This window comes from Lytechinus variegatus, chromosome 9, assembly GCF_018143015.1.
Source record: "Lytechinus variegatus isolate NC3 chromosome 9, Lvar_3.0, whole genome shotgun sequence".
Classification (NCBI taxonomy): domain Eukaryota; kingdom Metazoa; phylum Echinodermata; class Echinoidea; order Temnopleuroida; family Toxopneustidae; genus Lytechinus; species Lytechinus variegatus.
In genome coordinates this window covers 33,622,354-33,649,246 of record NC_054748.1, presented here as the reverse complement: position 1 = coordinate 33,649,246, position 26,893 = coordinate 33,622,354, and the positions used below count along the sequence as shown (strand labels likewise).

Here is a 26,893-nt window from a genome sequence, read left to right as displayed (position 1 = left end):
ACATGTATTGTAGGTTCACGTACCTTAAGTTTTTCACAAGTTATTTGAAAACGCAGATCTCCACAGAAAATGCCTTTCATTCTGGGAGAGTCTGAATTCGGTGAAAATGTATTCATTAATAACTTAAATATTCATCACAATGAAGAAATCATAAAGTTTTTTGACAGTTTTCAAAAATTAACATGAAATCTAAACTCTATCTCAAACGGAAAATCACCATCACTTAGGCCATTACTGATAGAATTCTCACCCAGAGCTCTGGCAGACAACATGAGCTCAAAACTGGCTTGCTAACACCACACTCAAGTGCACGCGGCGTCCTCCTATTTTTTTTTAGATGGAGCCTTGTTTGATTATTCATTGTCTGATATTACCCCTCTCCAGGAAAGAAATTAAAAAGCTACAATTCACAACTATAAGCTAAGTTATTTTGGATTATTAAGGCTCCGTTTTGACAAGCAAGGTCGGCGACTGTGAGGATAAGACTTACACATCGTATGTGCTGTGAACAGGGATTTATCTCCTGTGCAATTCGAATTACTATATCACAGAATTGTGACATCCCAACTGGAAATGTGTGCATTAGAAATTGCACATGGTGAAGTATGGAAAAACCGCTACCGGAAGAACGCGCGCACATGTATTACAGGAAAAAAAAGACGGACGTAGCTCACTTTTTATGGTGCAGAAAAAAAGAAGCACTTGGCAATTTTAAACTGGGTTTATCGTAAATTGAAAGTTATTTGATTTTGGCTTTACAGATATTTAAATTACATGTATGATATGGCTTCACTGCTCACTCACGGCGGGCGCAATTACCTGGAAAATATTTGCGCCCGGTTGTCAAAATTTTGATGATTTGGGGGCTTCATGGGCGCAATTGATGGCGTTATGAGCGCGAATTTGCGCTCAGCGCCCGCTTATTTCAAGGCTTGCATACAAGTACATACATGTACACACTCACACTCCAAACATGGCATCCCAAAGTGCAAGTAAACAACTGATCTTGAATTTATCAAATAGGTATTTTTATTTTTGACATAATTTCTTAAACCGAGCCAGGGTACTGCTACTGAGTACTCACAGGGAGTGTGAGTACACACTCACACTCCAAACATGGCATCCCAAAGTGCAAGTAAACAACTGGTCTTGAATTTATCAAATAGGTATGTACAGTATTTTTGACATAATTTCTTAAACCGAGCCAGGGTACTGCTACTGAGTACTCACAGGGAGTGTGAGTACACACTCACACTCCAAACATGGCATCCCAAATTGCAAGTAAACAACTGGTCTTGAATTTATCAAATAGGTACAGTATTTTTGACATAATTTCTTAAACCGAGCCAGGGTACTGCTACTTTATATCAGCGGGTAACGTATTCCATTCTTTAACACAAGTTGTTTTTGAAGGATTTCAATGTAGCATTAATTGAATCGTACAAAAACAAAAATACACTGCGTACAAACAAAATAGTTACATAATAAGTACCTCAAAATTACAGGTTTGGGACCCCAAAGAAGCACCGCTTATTATCAGGGCCCCCTGCAAATAACATGATACTACATCATGGAATAAACATGAAAAAACATTTACAAGGTACTTGTATTAAGAGCACAACATAATCAACACTCACACGCAAGCACACACATACACACACCCGCACACACACGCAAACCCACCCAGATAAACATGGCATCTTAAAGTGCAACTAAACAACTGGGCTCCGTAACACAAAGCATAACGATTGATCGTATTATGCTTGATTTTTATGACTGATTGTACATTGTAGTCAATGCAATCAATCATGAAAATTAGTTCTACGATCATTGCTAAGCTTTATATTATGGGCTCCAGGTCTTGAATTTATCAAATAGGTACAGTATTTTTGACATGGTTTAGCGCGTAAGAAAGGTTCACCAGTCGTTCTTATCTTACGAACAGCTTTATGAAAGGGCCCCCAGGTAACATATTCCATTCTTATTAAACACAAATTGTTTTTTGAAGGATTTTAAGGTAGCATTGTAGTCAGATGTGTCTGACAAAAAATATTCTGTAGTCAATTAGTCTTAAAAAAATAGACATTTGTCTTTAATATCTGAAACAGAAACAACTCTTCTCTATATTCATAAATAGATTTTAACCATTTGTGATGAAAACAGTTAATCCAACACTAATTATATTCATTCAAAACTTGGTTGTGAATAACTTACTGAATCAGAAGTATTCCCATACATGCAACATTCATTTTTAAAAATAAAATTTCATCAATGTGATACATAAATGCATTAAATTTGTATTCTTTGTGGTAAAATATGGTGTTGGGGAAACCTGGTGGCTGTTTGATGAAGCTGTTTGTAATTTATGAATGACTTTATTGATTGCCGATGATGCTTTCTCCTGCTAATCAATATGCTAATCAACTTAGCACCTAGAACCTGTCCCAGTCATTTTGACACTTAAAAAGGTAAAGTCCACCCAAGAAAAATGTTGATTTTAACTAATAGAGAAAAATTTAACAAGCACAATGCTGATAAATTCATCAAAATTGCTTTTGAAATAAAAAAGTTTTGTAAGTTTCACTTATTTTTCACAAAACAAACATATGCACAACTCAATGAAACTGAAATGACAGAGTTGATGGTGTCCATTACTTGCTATTTTTTTTTCAATTGTTTGAATTATACATTATTTTATATTTTTTACAGAGTTAACAATAATTACCAACTTGACTGAACCACAAAATGTAAAAACAATGGTAATTCTCCATATTCAGTGAGGAATTTGTTTCAAATTGAAATGAGGATGAATTTGAAATATTACATACTTTGTATAATAGAATACAAATGAAATTGTGAGTAGGTGATTTCATCAGTCCCCTCATTTGCATACCAACCAGAATGTGGAAGCAACCTTTTTTTGGTGAAATTAAGCAGAATCTGATTTTGATGAAATTTTCAGTGTTATGCCCTCTTTGACTATTTCTCATTTTATTCAAATCAACTTTCTGTTTGGGTGGACCTGTCCTTTAACATACAGCTCTATGAAACACCACATTATTATTTTTATATTAGTGCTTTAACAGTAAAAACAATAAAGTTCATTACTGTTTTTTTAGCACATTGAAAGTTGAATTTCTCCAATTTCTATACTTTCTATACTTTCCTGGGTATATCCGCATACATCAATGTTTTTCTCATTGTGATGATCATCTACTTGTTTCTGGGCATGATACTTGTGTTGGAAGTTTGAATTTCGCTTATGCTGTATGTAATTAAGGACTAAGGAAACTAAAATCCCCAGAATCAATATCCCAGTAAGTACATGTTTGTACAAGTATTTTGAATTTCCTGAATTACCATTTTCTCTGTTGAGAGAAGTATTTGACTTCAGGGAGGTGGGAGGATACAAGTATGTTATCTTTTCCAATGGAGCATTGGAATTTTGTGTTGAGCCTTGTGTTGGGTCAGAGGGAAAGGTGGATGGGCATGGTTCTGGTACATTGTAGATTGGTCCATTCTTAAGAGGATCCCATAAGAAATCCTTGCACTCACATCTGTCTTTAACATGATCAATTACAGAGGAGCAGCAGAAAACAAAACCTGTTAGTCTTACCAATATGGTCTGACTGTATTTTTCACCATGATGTGCATCTAATGAATTCAATTTTGGCAGTTTTATGTCATTTTGATAACAAGTAATTTGACCTGGAATGGTCCCTACTGGAGCTGTGCACTGCAGTGATACCCACTCCTCATCGTTATAATCATTGCTTAATTTACATGATGCCTTCCCTGGAGGATAAGCCACTCGCATACCGATCCTTGGGTAGTCAGGTAGCATGATGCTATTCTTGTAAGCTGTAAGAATGAATGTCCCTTCATCATCTTTTGATATTGGCTTGATGATAAGTTGTACAGCACATACATTTCTGGCAGGATCATTTTGGTTGGTTAGAAGGTATCTCGCAAGTTTAATTGTAGATTCTGTATCTGTTGAATCATAGAATGGGTCTTTGTATCCATGCTGCAAGGTAACTTTTGTGCTATCACATGGATAATTGAAGTCTAGTTGTGCATCTTGCCCTTCAACTCCATATTGGATTTTAGCATCACTTTCAATCCAACAGACAAATGCTATAATTATGACAGGAATCAGTGAAGACATTTCAAAATTGATTGAAACTTTAGCTAACTGTAGTGGAGAACCAGTTGACAACGTTTGTGATATTAACAAATGTCCTTGTTCAAATTATCACAATCCTACAGTAGAATTTTGCTTTTGCTTTGTTCTCTAATCATAAAAATGAGAATTTAACCATAAACTGTGATATCATTCTGCTTCTTTTAAGAGTTGATGAGAAAATATTGTGCAGTTTCGAACCAAATGTTTATAGATTATGTTATCCCAATGAAAGTATAAGTGGCATCAAGCAGTCAAGTAAACCATTGTCAGTATGGTTCCTGTTTTCCAGGAGCTCTGTTTAGCTGAGAAATCTGTAGGAAAATATAAAATCACAATATGCATTAATAAGCAAATAATGTTTGCAAATTATCCATAGTGTGACATATACACGTAGGCTCACTTATGTAAACTATTTACAGAGAGAAGGAAAGACACAAATTTTATTTTCCTATGAAAAAGCCCCATATTAACATGAAAGGTCATGCCCCTTTCCCCCATGGGTACATATTTTCATTCTACTCTGTATCACTAAACTTTAATATGTATCATAATTGTTTTACTCGACTCTGAGAAATCAGCCAACCAAAACACCAATAAGAGATTGATGGACCAAATTACAGATTGCCAGCTTCATATGATACCTTATTTTCACTTACGAGTACAAGTACCAACCAACTAGGTTTACGATCTGATTTGATATTTCAAATTGAAATAAAAATTAGGATTTAATGCAACATCTACAGATATGGTAACTTACCATTTGGTATCTTCACAAATAGATCTTCGTTGCACAATAAGCCTGACACAAAATGAATTGGAAACTATTAAAGGAAGATATTTCTGCCGATTTCTTCCAGTGTTATTTATTCAGTAATGACCTTTATGATATTCAAAGTCTAAGTATCATTGATTTTTATGAATTACTAATATGACGTAGAGTCATATGATATTTACACCCTCCTTATCAAGAGTTGAGTACAAAGTTTGTAAATTGTGTTTCCACTAGGTTGGGTCAAAAAGTGTGACAGAGAAGTGCAAAATTAAATTCTTCCAAAACAATTCCGATGATCTACATGTTTTCCAGCAGTATTGAACTGATTTCAATAAAATTATGTGTGTTCACCTTCATACTTCTATGTCATCCATCATAACAATCTGAATGGAATAACAACGTTACATGGACTTTTATTAACAACTTGTATATTCTCTATTCTAAAGTAACACAAAATGATTATTATAATAGTTTTTCTCATGGAAACTATGGTAATCATGACAGTAACATTCAATGACAATACTTCTTAAATGCATTTTACATTATAACAATGATTATAGTAACTACACAAACATCAAGTAGTTTCTCACTTACTTTTTAAATTTTTCATAGCTTATCTTTTCTATGATAATTTTTTTTGGACAGATAACTGACCCATAACAGGTTTATTTAAACCTTGAAACATGTCGAATATAGAGACAGAATGGAAAAACTTATAATCCTCATGTACTTTCTTCTATGATGTGGAATAATATTTGTAACTACGTTACATGGACTTCTTGTCCATGTAACAAGGTGCAATGTAAACGAATTGCTTATATTACACTCTACAGTGACACAAAAAGGTTATCAAAACATTTTTTTCATTAAAACTGTGGTAATGATTAGTAACCTTCAATGACAAAACTTCTCAAATGCATTTGACAACATTATAACAAAGATTATAGAAACTACACAAACATCAAGTAGTTTCTCACTTAGTTTTTGAATTTTTCATAGCTTACCAGTATCTTTTCTATGATGATTTTTTTGGATAGATAACTGACCCATAACAGGTTTATATAAACCTTGAAACATGTCAAATATAGAGACAAGATGGAAAAACTGTAAAAACCAGCAAAGACATTGAATATTCTATTGCTAAGAAAAAACACTCTTGTCACTTCAAAAAATGGAGATTCCAATTTTGATCACCTGTATCATGCCTATATTGTATTAGGAGTGGGCTATAAATGGGTGATTTTTGTTTTTTCTGTGGGAACAGTTTTTTGTGTTCCTTTTACCTTATGTCAACATGAAATGATAATATTTTTTGTCTCGGGTCTGAGAAAAAAGTTTGCTGGGCCAAAATCCAAAATGGCTGCCAAAACCCATCAAAATCACAGTTTTGGCCACAACTTCTTTATTTGGTGGTCTTTTTCTCTGGTTTTGGTGTCTATTCATATGTTTTAGGGGGCAGGCAATTTGTTTTTCCTTTAATTAGCACTTTTAAACCATTATTTATAGAGTTGAAACTAAGGTAATTATACCTAAATTTTCCAATTTTTATAGCCCTTTTTAGCCAAATGTAGGTTTTATCGTCCTGGAGTTCTTGGATATTAGATGGTACAAGGTCAACAATAGCAAGCAGATATTGCTTTTATTCCTCTACCATGGGTTTTATGGATATTTGTGTATATCTTATTAAATAAAAAAGTGTTAATTATCCATAGGGGCAATACAGTATACAATGTACTGTTACTGTACATACTACACTGCATATTTCCATGCATTGACCACCATGACATATGACAAGGCCTTATTACGATACTGCAACAAATAACAAAGAAGATTTGAAATTTAATTTTTCCTTTTTTTATTACAGGAAATTGATCATGTACTTAAACAAAATAAAACCAAATAATCTTACATTAATCTCTTGAAGTGTCTGATGTACAATCCAGGGTTATAGTTCACTGTTATGGTAGTCCAATATATATTCCAGGTAGGCAGGGAAGATTCCTTATTAATGATGGCGATGATGAAACTGATGTTGAAGTACGATAAATAATAAGAGTCACTGTAACGAGTTGAAGTGTCCGTGAAGACGATGTTGATGATGATTAACAGTCAAGTTCAGCAATCCATGGGTTGAAGAGTGTTCAATAAAACAGGTTGATGATCTCGATGAGAACTGAGAATTCCTCTCAAGATAATTGCAAACAGTTCATTGATGACGGGTAAATATTCCAGATGTCTGCTCTGACATAAAGTCTGGCGTGAAACTCTTAGCTCTGATCTGATCTGGTGAAGTGATCTCATATGATGTGATGTGATGATCTCATGATGTGATGATCTTCTTCAAGAAACTGCAGTTTATACATTTCAACAATTCTAGATCATTCTAAAATTCAGTCACCACTCCAGAGGCTTCTATATAGTATTCACCATTATTGAAGGTTCTAGCATTGTCTTCCAAAAGAACATTCTCCTTCTTTCAGGAGCAGTCAAATTCCAGAAGACTCTTGAATGACCTCAGTGAAATCAACAGTGTCAATAAAATAGCTAAGCCTATTGTTCATAATCTCTATTCAGAAATAACAATAATCCTTGGCCTTTAAATAGGCAGAGGCCTGCTTAACAAAAGTTCTTACAAACATGCTGTGGAATTTTCTTGATCATTCCCAAATATTCTTAAAAGGGGAAATTACTAAATAAACAAATGTAATTGCTTTTACAATTCTTCTTATATGTAACAGCCTGAACTATAGTGTCATAGAAATAAGCTCTTAAAGCCTGTGTATAGCTTTGGTAAAGGGTCAATAATGTGATTGATAATCGAATATCATCTAATATGACAGTCTTACTGAAGCGTAGAGACCGTTACATAATTTTCCAACTGCACTTCTCTGAGAAAATTTCAAATATTAAATCTTGGATATATAGCGCCCTCTCTCAGCGATGCTTGTTTTATTTAAAAAAATGGGCATTCAAGCACTTATCTTATAAATTTATTGATTAGATATCCAAAAGTTACAGACAAAGAACACATCTTGAAAGTTTCAGCCCATTCCATGATTTGGAATAGGATTTAATTGAAAGACAAAAACACACCGATATTTTAATTTGATCAGGTGACCCAATCAAGTCAAATTTCCATGTAAAATTGCAAAATTTATCCTGTAAAACACATTTTCATTTCATATCCTCCACATAACTGTTATAGGGCATATCCATTCATATTAGCTAGCAATAAATTGGAATAGTGATAGGTGCATTTTGGTGGATTTACCAAAACTATACACAAGCTTTAAGGTTTAAAATTAGATTGTGAATTTGATTGCTTGTCAGCTGATTTACATGATGAAACCAGCAACGTAAATTGCACATAAAATATCACATATCATATACGTACATCACATATCTACATGTAGCCATATCTTCTTCATTTGGAGGCTTTTTTTACCTGGTTGTGTTGTCTAACTGGCCTATGTTTATGGGGTCAAGGAACTATATAATCATGCTAATGTTGATCAACAGCCAATCAGAACCAAGGATTCCATGTAAGTTACCATTTGGTAAATTTTTATGCAACAGGGCCCAGAATATCTACAGTGTAAATGCCATGATATGGGGTTAATTACATGTACCTTTCTCCGCCCCCTGAATTAGCATATTTGACAAAACATGTCCTCAGTTTCTGAGACAAAACATATCTTCAATTTCTGAGGCATCTAATTCTAAACCTAAGAGCTCATTTCTACATGTATAACACTATAGTTTATACATGCCATGTCATGGTGGCCAATGCATTGTATACTGTATAGCCCCTATGGATAATCAACTTTTTTTTAAATTTAAGATATATTTCACAAATATCCGTAAAACCCATAGTAGAGGAATAAAAGCGATACAGCTCAATGAAGCTGCTTGCTATTGTTGACCTCGTACCATCTAATATCCAAGAACCCCAGGACAATAAAATCTACTTTTGGCTGAAAAAAAGCTATAAAAATTGAAAAATTTAGGTATAATTACCTTTTAACTCTACAAATAATGGTTTAAAAGTACTAATTATAGGAAAAACAATTTGCCTGCCCCCAAATAATGAATAGACACCAAAACCAAAGAAAAAGACCACCAAATAAAGAAGTTGTGGCCAAAACTGTGATTTTTGGTGGTTTTGGCGGCCATTTTGGACTTTGGCCCCGCACACTTTTTTTCTCGGACCAAGACAAAAAATATTGTCATTTCATGTTGAAATACATTACAAGGAATAAAAAAAAAACTGTTCCCATATTGAAATTACAAAAAAAATATTTTTGACCCATGTATAGCCCACTCCTAATTGTATATGCTTTGCAAGATAATTCATTTTTTTAAATTTTTTTTTCAAGTGATTAGAGCTGATGAAAAATTTGATAATTTATAAAAAGGCTGCCTTTTTATTTTTCTCTTTTTTTTTCTTTTTATTTCCTTTTCTTTTTTCTTTTTTTAATGATACAAAATTTTGTAAATCTGTTGATGGCTTGTGATTGTGATTTGTTTTGATTTGATCTATAAAAACATAAAAAAGTTTTGAAATTTGGCAAAGATAATCTGTACTGGAAGATGTTTTTGAAATTTACCTGAAATTACATTCATGTATGTTAAAGCTGGCTCTCAGTTGTCAACCAGTGGTACACCGGTCATTGAGCCAAGAGGTGACAAATCCCACGATTTGAGTGAAATGAAATCATTTTTGTCTCACCTGCATAGCAGAGTGAGACTATACATGTAGGCGCCGCTTTTCCGACGGCGGCAGCGGCGTCAACATCAAATCTTAACCTGAGGTTAAGTTTTTGAAATTACATCATAACTTAGAAAGTATATGGACCTAGTTCATGAAACTTGGCCATAAGGTTAATCAAGTATTACTGAACATCCTATTAGAGTTTCATGTCACATGACCAAGGTCAAAGGTCATTTAGGGTCAATGAACTTAGACCATGTTGGAGGAATCAACATCAAAATCTTAACCTGAGGTTAAGTTTTTGAAATGACGTCATAACTTAGGAAGTATATGGACCTAGTTCATGAAACTTGGACATAAGGTTAATCAAGTATCACTGAACATCCTACATGAGTTTTATGTCACATGACCAAGGTCAAAGGTCATTTAGGGTCAATGAACTTTGGCCGAATTGGGGGTATCTGTTGAATTCCCATCATAACTTTTAAAGTTTATGGATCTGATTCATGAAACTTGGACATAATAGTAATCAAGCATCACTGAACATTTTGTGCAAGTTTCAGGTCTCATGATTAAGGTCAAAGGTCATTTAGGGTCAATGAACTTTGGCCGAATTGGGGGTATCTGTTGAATTACCATCATAACTTTGAAAGTTTATGGATCTGATTCATGAAACTTGGACATTAGAGTAATCAAGTATCACTGAACATCCTGTGCGCATTTCAGGTCACATGACCAATGTCAAAGGTCAATGAACTTTGGCCGAATTGGGTGTATCTGTTGAATTACCATCATAACTTTGAAAGTTTATGGATCTGATTCATGAAACTTGGACATAAGAGTAATCAAGTATCACTGAACATCCTGTGCGAGTTCCAGGTCACATGATCAAGGTCAAAGGTCATGTAAGGTCAATGAACTTTGGCCATGTTGGGTTTTTTTGTTGAATAACCATCATACCTCTGTAAGTTTATTGGTCTAGTTCATAAAAAGTGGACATAATAGTAACCAATTATCACGGAACATTTTGTACGAGTTAGAGTAGTTTTCAAAGTCACCACTGTTGCTATATTGAACTGCGTGATGCAGGTGAGACGGCCAGAGGCATTCCACTTGTTTATTCATAATAACCACAGTAAATATATTATAATATGCTGGTTAGTGTTTGCAAATGTATTTATGCAACTAAAGGCAAGACTAATTCATATTTTATGGGTAAATCAAGCATTGATACATATTTACCCGAAAAATTGTGATGTGAAATTTGGTCTTAAAAGATGATTGCGCCCAGTTATTTTCTATTGGTAGAGTTATCCCCAACAAGTTATCAGTGGAAAGGTCTCACTCTAAAGAGTTGAAATATGCATGTTATTTCCCTATAGGGTGTAAAGCTTATCTGATTCTCAGATTTATTGGGAAGTATGTTTTTTTTCACAGTTTTCCATATATTTTGACCTTTAACTTTTTATGACATTACCCTACAAGTATGCCTTTTCTGATTGCATTTTTGAATTCCTCAGACAATTTCCTTTCAGAATATATATACTTTATGGGTATGGATGTCAAACATTATAAGAAAAAAATTCACTTGTATAAAATGTTGCGATTTTGGAGGAAAATTTGAGTTATAACGGAAATGGGCCCAACTCAAAACACATGGCCTTACCAAATTTGTTTGTTTTATGAAATAGAGACATATAGAGATGATTTTTTCTCAATAAAATATGATTTACTAAAAAAAAAAATTGTTTTTTTTTCCAAAATTATATTTTTTAAAGAAAAAATGTAGAATCTACAGGCACATTTTGGTTGCAAAAATGTACTAACTACGCTAAAAACATACTGGTTGGCATCTCTGGAATATATGAATAAAGCCACATATTTGATGTTGCTATTTATTATAAGCTATTAAAGAGAGAATATATTGGATTGGGTGGCGCAGCTGTAGTATTCCTATTTTTAAATCGGGACATTAATCCACTCCTGTCCTATTAGTTTACTGGTACTACTTGTCGGGTATAATTTTATTGATAAAAAGGGGGCCAGCGATATAATCCTAACTTCATCTTGAGCTAAAAGTATAGTCCTAAGTTCTGTCACCACTGAATTAGAGGAGGATGCATTTCAAGTTTATGCAGTGGCGTACCTAGGATTTTCCACAGGGGAGGGGGGAGGGGGCAAAACCGACTGAAAAATTTGACAAGCAAAAAAAAAAGGAAAAAAAGGTCTTCAATCGTACCAACAAATAAAAAGTCTTCAAGCGCTCGTCAGGGGGGGGGGACAAAATAGGTATTCTAGCTCATCGGGGGGGGGGGGGGGGGGGGGGCAAAATAGGTCTTAAAGCTTGCAGGGGGGGGGCAGGTAAGCTAGTGTATGAGGATAATTATTACCAGATACGATCACAAACCATTCAGAATTTATAAGTTGAGAAAATTTCTGTAAGGCGTAATTTTGATATCACATTTTCACTGATAAGCTGCCCTTATAATTTATCAAAAATGTGGTTAAAACCTCATAAAGATGTATTTTTTATCAACAGAATCCACACCTAGCTATTCAGCACATTTCATATTGAGTTCAGATATTGAAAGCTACGTTTTGGAAGCGAGAAATCTCCTTTTTCTTAAACGAAACGTTTTATCCAGCAAAAAATGTAATAGGTGGGACTGTACTGTGATATTTTCCATATTTTAGGACGATTTATGCTGACAAAATCGGAAAATTCATGCATAAATTGTAAGTACTAAAGTGAGAACGAATGTTCCTTTCAGAAAAACATAACAAGGAACAAAACAAAATTACCACGCGGCGAAAATTCAGATTAAACCTCATACGACGTTACACAGGACAAAGGCAATTTCGCGGCTTTCCACCGGCCAAACGATATAGGAGATCGACCAGTGATGGTTTCCTGCTATTGACACTTAAATAGCCGATAACTTCAGCACACACGAATGAGGCTAGTCGCTAGTACAATACGATAGCCTCGATTTTTCATTCACGACGTTACAAATTCACACAGACTTTTTTTGCATTTTGAAGGAAACTTCGGCCAATTAAATATACTTTTAGCAGGATTTTGACACTTTATTTTTAAGTATGTATTTAGTGATGTTTGAATAACAAATTCAGATGAAATTTGTGAGAAAAATACTTCACAATTTTGTACACCAATGTGCAATAAAAATTCTCGGCGGACTTTTTATGTAACGTCGTGTCCCGACTTTTTGAAACAGGATTTTATAATGAATTTGTGTCATGCAAAGACTCTCATTTGGGGCATTATGAGGGCTTATTATATTCACTCGCGTTTGTAATCACTCGCTTTTTTTATTTTTGGCGATTTTTTATTTTATTTCGGTGCGATTTTTTTTTATAATGGTGTCTTCAATGGGACAAACGTACTGAGAAAATACATGAAATTGAAATTCGAGATTCGTTTTTAATAAGCCGGCAAGTGCCTTAGATAAAATGTTCTCGACTACTGTTTTAAGATAACAAGCAGATTTTGACTACTGTTTTAACATAGTCACATTCCACATATTTGACCTGATTTCTGTTGATTTTGTGTACATCCCACATCGTTATCTCCTATTTACTCCAACATGTACTTCTCTCTCCGCACACTGATCAATTTGGTACCGGCACTGTACTGAAGTTATTGGTCTCAAACCATAGAGATATATATCTCTATGTCTCAAACACACAAACTTCTAATTTCTACGGTATCCTTAAAAAGATTCTTGTGCAAGTCGTGTTTTTACTTTTTCGTGCTCTCTCGACACTCTTAGCCTCTTGACACCTAACTTGAATTTCTCTGAATCTCTTATGTCTTTGATGTTGTTTATTTTTGGTCGGTGAAAATTATCCAATGCATGAGCGTGCCAGCGAGGGCTTCAATGACATATTAATATTCATGATTGAGGCTGAAGATGATGATCTGGAAGCATTCACTATTTCATTAGGTGAAATGATTCCTACACGTAAATTACGGTAGGCCATTGCACGCCAGATTAAATCATAGAGCCATAGGCGGCGGAAGTGGGGGGCTCCTCCTAGAGGGGGGAGAAGAAAGGAAGTGAAAGAGGGAGAAATAGAGAAAAAGGACAGACAGACAGAAAGAAAGGAAGGAAGAAAGAAGCTGTTGGTTGTTCCGCTGAACTCCGTTGGCTCCACTCACCAAATACAGAGAGAAAAAAAGAAAAATGTTTGAAAAAACTCCTCGAAACAGACGACTGCCAGCTGTCTGGGGCGGATCAAGCTTGTTATCTTGGTACTTAGAACAGTAGTCGAGTACATTTTATTTTAAGGCACTTAATTGCCGGCTTAAAACGAAACTCGAATTTCAATTTCATTTTATTTTCCCTGCATTTCTGTCCCATTGAAAACACCGTAAAAAATCGCACCGAAATAAAAAAATTGCCAAAATCAAAACCCGAGTGATTACGAACCCGCACGCGACGAGAGTGTTTATAAACTGCCATGAGGGTTTTATTTGATGTGGGTCATATTTTGTACTGATCTTATTTATGATGCTTTGTATGAAAGTGAGTGCATTCTGATTTTTTGATATTTTCTTGTCACAAATTTTACTCACATTTTCAGTAAGACTTCCACACTTTCACTCTTAAAGATAAAAAACATGACAACCAAGATCTGTATTAGGCCTATATATTTGTATTCTCATATATATCTCATAAAAAATACAAACTTTAAATATCCAATATCATATTACTTTGACAACAATTGATAATGATACTAACAATGACCCATTTATCTGGATTGATCCCAACCTCGTGGAAACACCCATATAGTTTGATGTGCATAATTCAACAGGAAGGGAAAGAACATGGCAAAGTGATGGAGAAAGGGAGAATAAGAGTGGAAAGAGAAAGAGGAGAAAAAGAGTGGTATTGAGAAAGAGCATTAATTAGAAGAAAAAATACACTTCAGAAATAAAAGTATTTATAAAATCATCTAAAATGACATCCGTGCAAATTTATAACACATAAGCCTATGCAGAGTTTCAAAACACATAAAAAAACAGATGTTTTAAAACACACCATTTAAAATGTGTCAACCCCAGAGTGACTGTCAAATACTTGATTCCCCAAAGAACAGTGAATTGGTGATTGATATTCGTCCCACATCACATGTACATTCTATTTGATCACCATCCCTCATGGTCTTATCGTAATTTGTCTACAACAGTTTGTGCAATTCCTCTGCATGGACGCCCCATTGGCATATTATGTTTCCATGATACCTGTATTCAAATGAGTGTACATACATGTACATGTAGTATGCATTATGGGAGATCAGTATACCGATACTGACTTGTAATGAGTGAATGAACTTCTAAAGATGTCCCTGCATAATGTCGGGCTGCATTCTATCAACTCGGAATCATTTGACACCATCCTTGCCCCCCTTAAAAAAACAACAACTGAACTTCATATCATAATGTGGGTAGACAAAGATTGTTAAAAATTATATAGTGGAATGAATGAATGAAATCATGCCATATCAGATCCTATTGAGATAACGTTAATAATACACTGTAAAGAAATTGTTTAGATTGTAGTTTACAAGTCAGTGTGCATTCATTTGATAATTTTCAATAGTTGTGTTGTTGTCTATCACAGTCCATGCCACATACACTGTACATTGTACCTTTGAAAATTACCCAGCATTATACATTGTAAGCTCCATAATTAATTTTTCTGAGAGCAAAGAGTCTTGTCATTACACTTAAGGTTTAAATGACGGAAAGTTGGAAGAATAGCCCTAATCAAAGAAAACAATGAACCATCTTCCTTACAAGTACTTGTGTATCATGGAAATGCCAGCTACATGTACATGTACTTGTCAACATACTCCGTACAAAATGGAAATATGGTCGCATTTCATAAGTTGGGTATGCAAAACGGGTGGTGTATGAACAATTTTCCACAAGGTGCCGTGAATAAATTGTTGCTACATCACAGTATCTTGACCAAATTTATTGAGTAATATCTCATTTTGAAGCTAGAACTATAGGCTAAATATATTACTATGAATTAGATCAATACAATATCAGGAACAAAAACTATAGCACATAAAGTTTGAAGTAACAATAATAATGTGACTGTTATCCTCATATTTCTGGGCATTTTACAGCAGGGAACAACTAAATGTCATAAAAATTTGACATTTTTTTTAATATGCAGCAATGAAATACATGTGTACATGTATGTGAGCTCTGATCAGCTAATGTACCTAATCAATCAGTTAACTGGAGAAATTTGGTTAATTATCTAATTTGTAATCTTAATTTTTAGTACAAATGTTGTGTATCATTGCAACAAACATTTCTACCCATGATGTTGTCATTTTGCCAAGCATATAAATACAGTGACAGGTATTTTGGGGGCAAAAATGTTGAATTAGTGTAATTAATATGCATACATTAATAGATAATTATTCAATTTTTGTTACAGATTTAATTATTGATGTTACAAGATTATAACTGAAAATACTAGGGTGATCGAATGTTGCATTAACTTCTGACACCATTTTATGTGCAGCAGGTCCAATTTGAGAAAAACACATTTCAAAATTCATATTTACATTGACGTCTATGTAATAATCAGCTGTTAAAATAGTCATTTTAAGGAAAAATAAAGGTATTTGAAACTTCAAATTTTTTTCATTATTTAGAGAATGGTAATAGCTATAACATATAAAAAAAAATTTTTTTTGACCATTTTTACCCTGTTCGTGAAATTGGACCACCTTCTGACATGCGACCTTATGTATTTTTTTGCAAGTACAAGATACTGTATATTGGCTGTTTATTTATGCACTTGGTTTGAGGTTTTAAGCCTTCCTGCAGTTTCCACAGTATGTGATGTACATGTATGTAGACTGCATAGCAATTCGTATTTGATACTGGTACTAGCAGTAATACCAGAATGCCATGCACGAATGATGTACGTGTGCATAAAGGCTTGCTTTGCTAGCAACCTCTTCTTCAATATACAATGTATTTTAGCTTAAATTCTTATGAATGAAGGAAGTGTAGAAACTTGTTTTGTATGAAAGTAAACAGAATGGTGCAAGTTTCACTATTTTAATTTGCTTTCAGTACTTCAGATAAATAAATATATTACCCGCTACATATTTTTCTGGGTACATAGGACTTGTCAGACATTGGTCCGACAAGTCCTGTTTTATCTAACAGTTACATGTACCATAGTCTACATGTACTGTAGGAATGGTTTTTCTCAGCCAATCAAAATCAAGGAAAGTAATTTAGATCTGACAACTTGTCGGACAAAATGTTAATGAAACACCCCTCCCCACCAGTATAAAGTGGAGAGAAAAAATAGCCCTGGAAAATTCCCATTCATTACAATGTAAAAGGCTATCAAATTTTGCTGATTTGTGCAGTAGGTTGTGAAAAGTAGTTCTTGAAAATAAAGTTAGTTTTTTTACTACTACAGTGAAACTGCAAGAATTCATACTCATTCATTACTCCTAGAGTCCTATTAGAGCCCTGATGTGATAAAAATAATATGAGGAACTTGAAATCCTAAACCTCTCCCTGAACCATCGTATTGGTTTGTTTTTTCCATGTTCGTGCAATTAAATTCCTCTTACAGTTTTATTTTATGGACTTGTAAAACAATTTTTTTTGGCATGGTTGTGCTGTCAATGACCAAGACGACCTTTCATCTCATTAATTCAGTTAAAACTATAAGAAAAAGTATCAGACATTGTAGCATAGACTATCATGGTTTTTAGCAGTGGCTGATGATACTGCAACTTGAAATTGTCATGAATTTTCAATATTATATTATTAGGTGTATACACTGTAGGCAAATGAGTTATTCTTTCTAGGCAGTCAAGCATACTGTACATGTACATAAATAATTTCTTGGCCAGTGATTTTGAAGAAGAAAAATGCCCATCGGGCAAGCAGAGTTTTTTCTCTTTGTGTGGTCGAATCACACACCTCAGACCTGTACGTACGTGTACATGTACAAGAGCAAAGTTTTGTAAAGTGTATCTTTATGTTGAAAGACCTATTAAGAACTAAAGCAACTTAAAAAACTGTGATGTCATTAAAGAATCATTCTGATGAGATTCCTACTATAAAGTCATGAAGTATTTGCTATATACTTATCATCAATGTTTATCTTCTGATAAAAAAAATTCTACTACGGCTGTCTATATTTGTTCTTTGGGGAATCAAGTATTTGATAGTCACTCTGAAGTAAACATTGTCGCTCGTGACTTGCATCAATGGAATGGCATGATGCAATGAAACCAGGGTATTCTCTCACCTGATTGGTCAGTTGCCATGCAAATGAGACAACGCCCCCTAATCCTGCGATGTGATTGGTCCAGCCCAGATCCAACCTCCAGGATGTAATCCACACTAGTATACTTCCTGATATCAACATTGTGAGCGATGTCCTGATGAACTTGTCGAGTCATACATGTACATGTACATTCTCATACAGTTTAACATTCAGATATACATTGTAAGAAGACAATAAGTGGAAAATGTGTTGCTTTTCTGCGTACTTGCTATCTCTTTATTATTAAAGTGCTTAGTGATGTAACTGTAGACTCAAATGCATTACACTGTAACTAATATTTGTTTACAGGCCCTTTATACATATTGGCCCGTATTCTGAAGTCAGGTTTAACTTAGACCATGGTCTAACTCTGTCCTAAAATTATGGGAAGCCAAAAGTCTCAAAATTTTTTATTAAGTTTTATGTTTCTTATGTTTACTGTGCTCTTTTCTGATTCATCGATGGTGAAGACGATCACTCATTTATACTTCCGAGACAATTATGAATGATTTGAGAGCCAATTGAGCTGAATTAGGATATCTCTACTGTTAGTGATTTATGTAACGAATGGCTGTCCATACTTAAACCACAACTTTAAACCTGAGTTTAAGTTAAACCTGACTTCAGAATACGGGCCAAAGTATACATCTTTACGTCCTGATCTTGAGAAATACCCGGAAATGTGACCAATTGTGTAATGAGCCAACAATGTTAGGGGCAGGGGCAAAACATTAATTTGGGGCACAATAAAAATAAATGTGCTCAAGTACTTGTATTAATGCAAGGGAGCAGCATTGTTTTTATCTTTAGAATGAAATATTTATATTTCCTATATAATTAAGTGATGAAATATCTATTTTGTGATAGAATTTGATGTAATATTCAGAAAATTATATCATATGTCAACTTTTATTCCTTCCATTTTCTTTCTTCTCCTCTTTCTTTGTTTTTTTTATCAGGAGTATTTTTTTCAATTAAAAGTGCCACAAACCCACAATCTTGAAGGCAGTGACTGCAACATAATATATACTGTAGATTGCACATACATGTGAGCAATGTCCTGGGGCGGTTTTCTGACTTGAATTTGTCTGACATTTTACATATAGTGTAAAATGAAAATGATATTGGTATTCTGAGATCACAATATGAAATACAATTTTTTATCTTGTGTATTTTAGAAAGACGATACAAGACTGAGCAGTACCTGCATAGATGCATTGCATGCAACGCAGATTATGTGCTTGAACCCATGCTATTTTGAAGAAATTTTATCATGACCTTAAGAAAAGAGAGAGCTATTTAGGTGGTCTGTCTATGACAGATCACCTATTGATTTCGTCAGAATTTTCTTTATTATTTATTTATTCTTAGCACCTATGTTTGTCGCCAACTTTTCTCGAAATTGGCTGAATCAATTTTGCTGATTTTTTCTTCATATATAGAATCTATCATAGAGACGGCAAACTAAGCTTTTCAAGGTCATATGGTCATGATGACGTCATCTACGCGCCATTTTGTAAAATTCTTCATTTGATCATATCTTCATTATCAATTATCAAAAATTAATAATATTTACAGGACATTAACTTCATGTCAAGGGTCAACTGTCAATGTCATCAAAGGTCATGTAGAGGTCATGACGCGCGCGTACGCGCGCGTCAAAGGTAAAAAAATCGTCCAAATGACCTATAAAATTTTTTGGGTACGTTTCAGGTCATTTTAAGCATTTCAAAAATTTGCGCGCGCGCACGTATGCGCGCGCGTTTCCGCGCGTTACACCTTAACACAACGCAGAAAAACCGTTTCTTTTAATATCATTGCATTGCTAATAAAATTCTGAGCAATTTGATACCTTGATCAACCTTCTACAACCATTAATATAGAAATTAACACCCATTAAAGTTTGCAGCACGTGTGCGCGCGAGCTCTCACTATAGGCCATATATGGGCAAAAACATGCCTATTGTAAATTCACTGTAGCTCTTTAAAAAGTCCGTTGACCCCCAATTTTTTTTTCATATATCGATAGAGTATGAGTTGTAGATTTGATTTCATGTCACCATTGTCCCTAAATTATATCGTGACGTCATCAAATAGGCGCCCAAACTAAAAATTTCATTTTTTTCAAAAATGACGTCATCAAATTTATGCAAATTTGGCTGTAACTTCTCGAATATAGATCATTTTTCGCCCAGATTTCTATATGTTGTAGTTTATAATGTACTCTTTCTCCTCAGTTAACATGAATATTCGTTTTGAGAAACGCATCATTGCGTAAAACAGCGATGAAAAGAGGCATGTCATTTTTCCTCATTTTGCGTGTAATCTCTATGGGACATGACTTTTTCCCAAAACTAGATTCGACATTCCTCTATTTCGTGAGCCATATCTCCATTTTTTCTTGTCAGCTTTCCTTGAGCTTTAACATGTTGTAGCTGAGATTCTGGGCTATTGGAAGTGTGCCCTTCATTTTTTGATCAGATGCCGGGATCATGCCCGTATTTCACTTGCAAAATTGGAATTGTAATTCTCAAAATTGCTTACGTGTAATCTCTATGGGGAATATCGTGGCTCAATGGATAACGCATTTGACTTGCTTTCTCGAGGGCGGAGGTTCGATTCCTGGGGTAGAAAAGATGATTTTTTTTTCATTTTTTTTTCTTTTTGCCACCTCTTACATGATCCTTTATGATAATTAAAAGGTATGAAAGTTAAAATTTAGCAAGATAAAACAGATTATAATTGTTTTTTTCATATCACATGTATTTTGTGTGTAATCTCTATGGGACATGACTTTTTCTCAAAACTAGATTCGACATTCCTCTATTTCGTGAGCCATATCTCCATTTCTTCTTGTCAGTTTTGCCGGAGCTTTTAATATGTTATAGCTGAGATTCTGGGCTTTCGGTAATGTGCCCTCCACTTTTTGATCAGATGCCGGGATCATGCCCGTTTTTCACTTGCAATATTGGAATTGTAATTCTCAAAATTGCTTACGTGTAGTCTATGGGAAACATTAATAATCACATTGAGCAATGGTCAAAATTTATTCTTAGGATGTCTAGAATCAAGATTATCAATCATATCTAAATTATTCATTTTATACATTAGCCGACTCTGAATGAAAAATCATGACAGACCACCTAATTCGTCCGCATTAAATTCTAGTTTATCTTCATGTGGGTCATTTTAGCAATATTTTTGGGGTTATTTCCAAAGTTTGAAAAAAAATAAAGAAAATGGTATAATCATTGAGGGTCATACTCAAATGGGGATTTATTTCATATTAGACTTATCTTGAATAGTATCTTTGAAATGATACTTGTAATGAGGCGATATTGATATTGGGAAAAATAGATCAGAGTATTGCCATTTTCAAAAGAGGTGCTAGCATATAGTGCAATCTAATTGAATTTTTAAAAAAATTTCTCACTCCTTTGCCACACCTCATGGTGGAATGCATTTTCATAAGTTGGAAATTTTACTGGTGTTTCATTAATGTGTATACAAATACTTTATAAAAATCATCAAATTAGCTATTAAAATAATTGAAATTTTCTAGTGATTTTTGTCTCACCTGCGAAACAGAGTGAGACTATAGGCGCCGCTTTTCCGACGGCGGCGGCGGCGGCGGCGTCAACATCAAATCTTAACCTGAGGTTAAGTTTTTGAAATGACATAACTTAGAAAGTATATGGACCTAGTTCATGAAACTTCGCCATAAGGTTAATCAAGTATTACTGAACATCCTATTAGAGTTTTGTGTCACATGACCAAGGTCAAAGGTCATTTAGGGTCAATGAACTTAGACCATGTTGGAGGAACCAACATCGAAATCTTAACCTGAGGTTAAGTTTTTGAAATGTCATCATAACTTAGAAAATATATGGACCCAGTTCATGAAACTTGGACATAAGGTTAATCAATTATCACTGAACATCCTGCATGAGTTTCATGTCACATGACCAAGGTCAAAGGTCATTTAGGGTCAATGAACTTTGGCCGAATTGGGGATATCTGTTGAATTCCCATCATAACTTTGAAAGTTTATGGATCTGATTCATGAAACTTGGACATAATAGTAATCAAGCATCACTGAACATTTTGTGCAAGTTTCAGGTCTCATGATTAAGGTCAATTAGGGTCAATGAACTTTGGCCGAATCGGGGTATCTGTTGAATTACCATCATAACTTTAAAAGTTTATTGGTCTAGTTCATTAAACTTGGACATTAGAGTAATCAAGTATCACTGATCATCCTGTGCGCATTTCAGGTCACATGACCAAGGTCAAAGGTCAATGAACTTTGGCCGAATTGGGTGTATCTGTTGAATTACCATCATAACTTTGAAAGTTTGTGGATCTGATTCATGAAACTTGTACATAAGAGTAATCAAGTATCACTGAACATCCTGTTCGAGTTTCAGGTCACATGATCAAGGTCAAAGGTCATGTAAGGTCAATGAACTTTGGCCATGTTGGGGTTTTTGTTGAATAACCATCATATCTCTGTAAGTTTATTGGTCTAGTTCATAAAAGTGGACATTAGAGTAACCATGTATCACTGAACATCTTGTGCGAGTTAGAGTAGTATTCAAAGTCAGCACTGCTGCTATATTGAACCGCTTGATGCAGGTGAGACGGCCAGAGGCATTCCACTTGTTGTACTTACAGTCACAATTATTTCTATACTCCATGATTTATTTATAGAACTACATGACAAAGTTCATTATTACCATCACCTATTAGATAGACCAAGTCGTAGTTACATGTACTTCATGGACAATTGTACATAGCAGAATATATTTATTAAATAGACCTTGTGACTAGAATAGCACACAAATGAACATTTTATGAAGGTATTTGTTGCATTTCTAATTTGTTGCACAATGTACTTGGCAAACTGTAAAATACCAGTCGTTTGTGGACGCATTGTTTTTTGTGGATATAAATGAAAAACACAATTTAAAAGAATATATGAATAATCAAGATACCCAAGTTGGTGCATATTTCATTAAAGTTTAAACCACCATGTCACTTTAGTACCAATGATCTTCCTCTGATCATGCGTAGAAAAGAACTACGAACTGGCTCCACAACGTGGAGCGTTGTGGCCCAGTGGATTAGTCTTCGGACTTTAAAACAGGGTCGTGGGTTCGAATCCCAGCCATGGCGTAATTTCCTTCAGCAAGAAATTTGTCCACGTTGTGCTGCACTCGACCCAGGTGAGGTAAGTGGGTACCTGGCAGGAATTTATTCCTTGAAATGCCACCGCGCTGTAAAAGGCTGCGGGGCTAAAGCCAGGGTAATAATATCCAATGAAGCGCATAGGGACGCATTTGGCAGTGATATGCACTATATAAGCGTGTTGGTATTATTGTGTGATTTGTGCCAGATAAGTAGCAGAAATAAAAAGAAAAAAGAATGACTCCAATATGTCCAATAATATGCTTTTCACACTGCACTTTTTGTCCTAAATTGGTGGGGCTAAGGGGGGGGGGGTCTTAGCCCCACCAATTTCCCGGGGTTAAGCTTAGCCCACTTCGTTTTCACACTACGTTTTAGCAAAGTGGGCTAGCACGTTAAATAGTACGGTACCATCTGGCCCTGCAAAAAGCAGGGTTAGCTGGCTTATTGTGGTGCTAGCACCACAATTGTGGTGCTAAGAGATGCAGTGTGAAAACGAAACAGGGCTTAAGCCTAGGTCACATAGCCCGGCCGGTGTCCGGCATCGGTGGAGCTCGGTGGATTTTTGAGGTGTCGCCGAGCTCCCCTCATCGGTGGCATAGCTCGGTGACGTGACCGGGCTCCGTCCGGAAATCTACACGCTACCGAGCCACACCGGCCGATGACCGTCCGGAGTCTGTCTCAAAAGTGGAGATTTTTTTCGGCCGATGTGGCAGCAACTACCGGCCGATGTCCGGCCGATGGTCGGCCGGACATCGGGGGGTATACGGCCGGTACCCGAGCAGGTTAAAGGACACCGTGCGATCACCGGCCGGGTTGTTAACGGGCTTCGAACACTGCCCGGCCGATGTTCGGCCGGTGTACCTCGGACTTGGGGGCCGATGGTCAGCTATTCCATACCTGTATATATATGTCCACCCTACCTGGAATGGTCAGTTCATCACTATGGCTGCACCGAGAAGACTACGAATGGCGTTGTTAGAACACGAGCTAGCTCAGGCGAGGTTCCAGTACAACTTGGTCCTGGCAGCACTGCTCGAAGAAGCCGAGAGGGAGCGACAGAGGGCCGGCAGAAGAATAAGACGTTGGTGGGTGCGCGAGTGGATCCTACGCAGACCTCGTTTCGGCCAGTATGAGACGCTCATGAGGGAACTCGAGGCCGAGCACGCTGCCGACTTCAAATCCTACCTCCGCATGGTGCCACAGATGTTCTATGAGTTGCTTGACCGAGTTGGCCCCCGCATTGCCAAGACCACAACGTAAGTTTACACTTTATGAACCTACTGTCAAATTGTGCTGAAATGTCTTCCATCCATATTTATTCTAGTTTGATTTTATTCATATTTCACCCTCTTCTGTTGCAGGCATCGAACCCCCTTGGATCCTGGGCTAAAGCTGGCGATCACCTTGAGGTTCTTGGCGACCGGAAGCAGCTATCATGATCTGGCGTTCGCGTTTCGTGTCCCACACAACACCATCTCTCTGTTCGTCCCCGAGGTCTGTCAGGCCATCTACGACGAATACGAGGACGAGATGTGGGCCACTCCCCAGACAGAAGATGAGTGGCGCCCGGTAGCCGAGGGATTCGGAGACAGATGGAACTTTCCCCACTGTTGTGGCGCGATCGATGGGAAACATGTCGCCATCAAGAAGCCCCCCAAGAGCGGCTCACTTTACTACAACTACAAAGGCTTCTTTTCCATCGTCATGCTTGCAGTGGTAAACTCTGACTACAAGTTCATCTGGGCGGATGTGGGGTCACCAGGGTCGTATTCCGACGCCGGCATCTTTAACCGGTCGCGACTGGAGCCAGGTCTGCGTGAGGGAACGATCGGACTACCCCAGCCGGATCCCCTACCAAATGACGACCAGGACACACCCTACTACTTGGTCGGAGACGACGCCTTCCCCCTACGGCCATACATGATGAAGCCTTACCCTCATCGGCACCTGAAACGGGACGAGCGGATCTACAACTACCGGTGTTCCAGGGCATGCCGTGTGGTTGAAAACGCGTTTGGTATATTCGCCAATCGCTTCAGATGTCTGCTAACAACCCTGGGATTGAGACCGTCGAAAGTTACCAAGATCGTCAAGGCCTGCATGACCCTTCACAACCTCATGAGGACTCGTTACCCCAACCTTCAGAATGCTGACCTCGACCGGGAAGATGAGCAGGGTCAGATCATCGCGGGTGCATGGCGAGGCCAAGCCGTGCTCGAAGATGTGCAAGCAGCAGGGCACGGGCCAAGATTGACCCGACCAGGCAAAGAACTGCGCGCATACCTCAATAACTACTTTTGCAGTCCTGCCGGGAGTGTGCCATGGCAAGATGTGGCAATAAACCAGCAGTAACTTGTGTCTAATATTGTTACAGTATACCGGATGCAGCCACAGACATTCCATTATTCTTCTCAGGACTTAAAGGGGAATCCAGCCTTGGCCATAAAATGTTGTGTGGGGAAGGAGAAAAATAAATGAAACAGAATGGTGAAAATTTGAAAGAAATCAGACAAGCAATAAGAAAGTTATAGCTGCTTAAAAATTGGGATCACTAATAGTATGTAGATTCCAAATTGGCAACTGGGTAAGTAAATTATGACAAGGGGCAAGGACAACTTTCCCATAGGCCATGTACTTTATTATCAGGGATTTGTGGTTTTCTCCTAAGTACCCACTCCCCTGGGGCAGTAATGTAAATATAACCCAGGTAGTATATTGTTTAATGTCCTCATGAAAGAAAAATATAATTTGAAATGAAACTTTTGGGAAAAATGACATTTTAGCCATAATATGTAGTGGAGTACATGAAAGAGTAGTCCTTGCCTTACATCACAATTACATCCCATATGCGGCCAATTTGAAGTCTCCATGAATATAGTGATTACCAATATTTACAACTTTTAAAAATTCATAACTTTCTTGTTGTTTGTCCAATATTGTTCAAACTTTCACCTATCAACTTGTCTGATTTTTCTTTTTCTTATAAAAACAAGTTTTTATTTGGGTTGGATTCCCCTTTAACGCATTTTTGATGTGTTATACTTTCCATTATTCAGTATGTTGTTTGCAAATAAATCTGTTATTGGGTAATCTTAAAACATTGCCTTTGCTCTTTTTAATTTGAACACTAGTAATAAATGCCAAAAGAAATCAAACCTGTTTGAAAGAATAAAATCAATATTAAAATACACCAGTATGAATAAGATGAGATGTGTGTAAATAATACAACAGCAACACATTCATTGTGATTGAATTATTTTTAATCAAAGAATAATCGTCATTGTATCTTTTCTTTCACCTTTAAAAACTAACCTTTCATAAAGAAAAACACTTGTATCAACCAATATGATTAGCTTTGTAATTTTGTAATAGGCTTCAAATGATTGCCCATTAATATGTTTTCACCTTTTAAAAAGTATGTGTTTTTTCATAATGAGGAAGGATCTCCATTGTTTACATATCAGATAAAGTCTTACGAAATATTAATTTTTACTTGAGTACTGTTTAAATTTTGATCTATGCAACTTTGTTAAAATTAACCAATTTTTATGGTGTGTTCTATAAAACCTTCTAAATGACATTTTCTTTCCTTCTAAATTAACTTTGTTTTACCTTTTGAGTTCTCAGTTTATTGCTCTAAGATGTTAAAAAGATAAAAACAATAAAGACAACGGCAGAACTTTAGTTTT

The 26,893-nt window shown here is 35.9% G+C and overlaps 1 protein-coding gene across 1 annotated transcript; it reads left to right on the top strand.

Moving 5' to 3' along the window:
• Positions 1-23,859: 23,859 nt before the first annotated feature.
• On the top strand, positions 23,860-25,620 carry LOC121421301. Its single transcript, XM_041615977.1, has 2 exons — positions 23,860-24,460; positions 24,566-25,620. The coding sequence occupies exons 1-2, from the start codon at positions 23,931-23,933 to the stop codon at positions 25,554-25,556; spliced, it is 1,521 nt and encodes a 506-aa protein (XP_041471911.1). The 5' UTR covers positions 23,860-23,930; the 3' UTR covers positions 25,557-25,620.
• Positions 25,621-26,893: the final 1,273 nt, after the last annotated feature.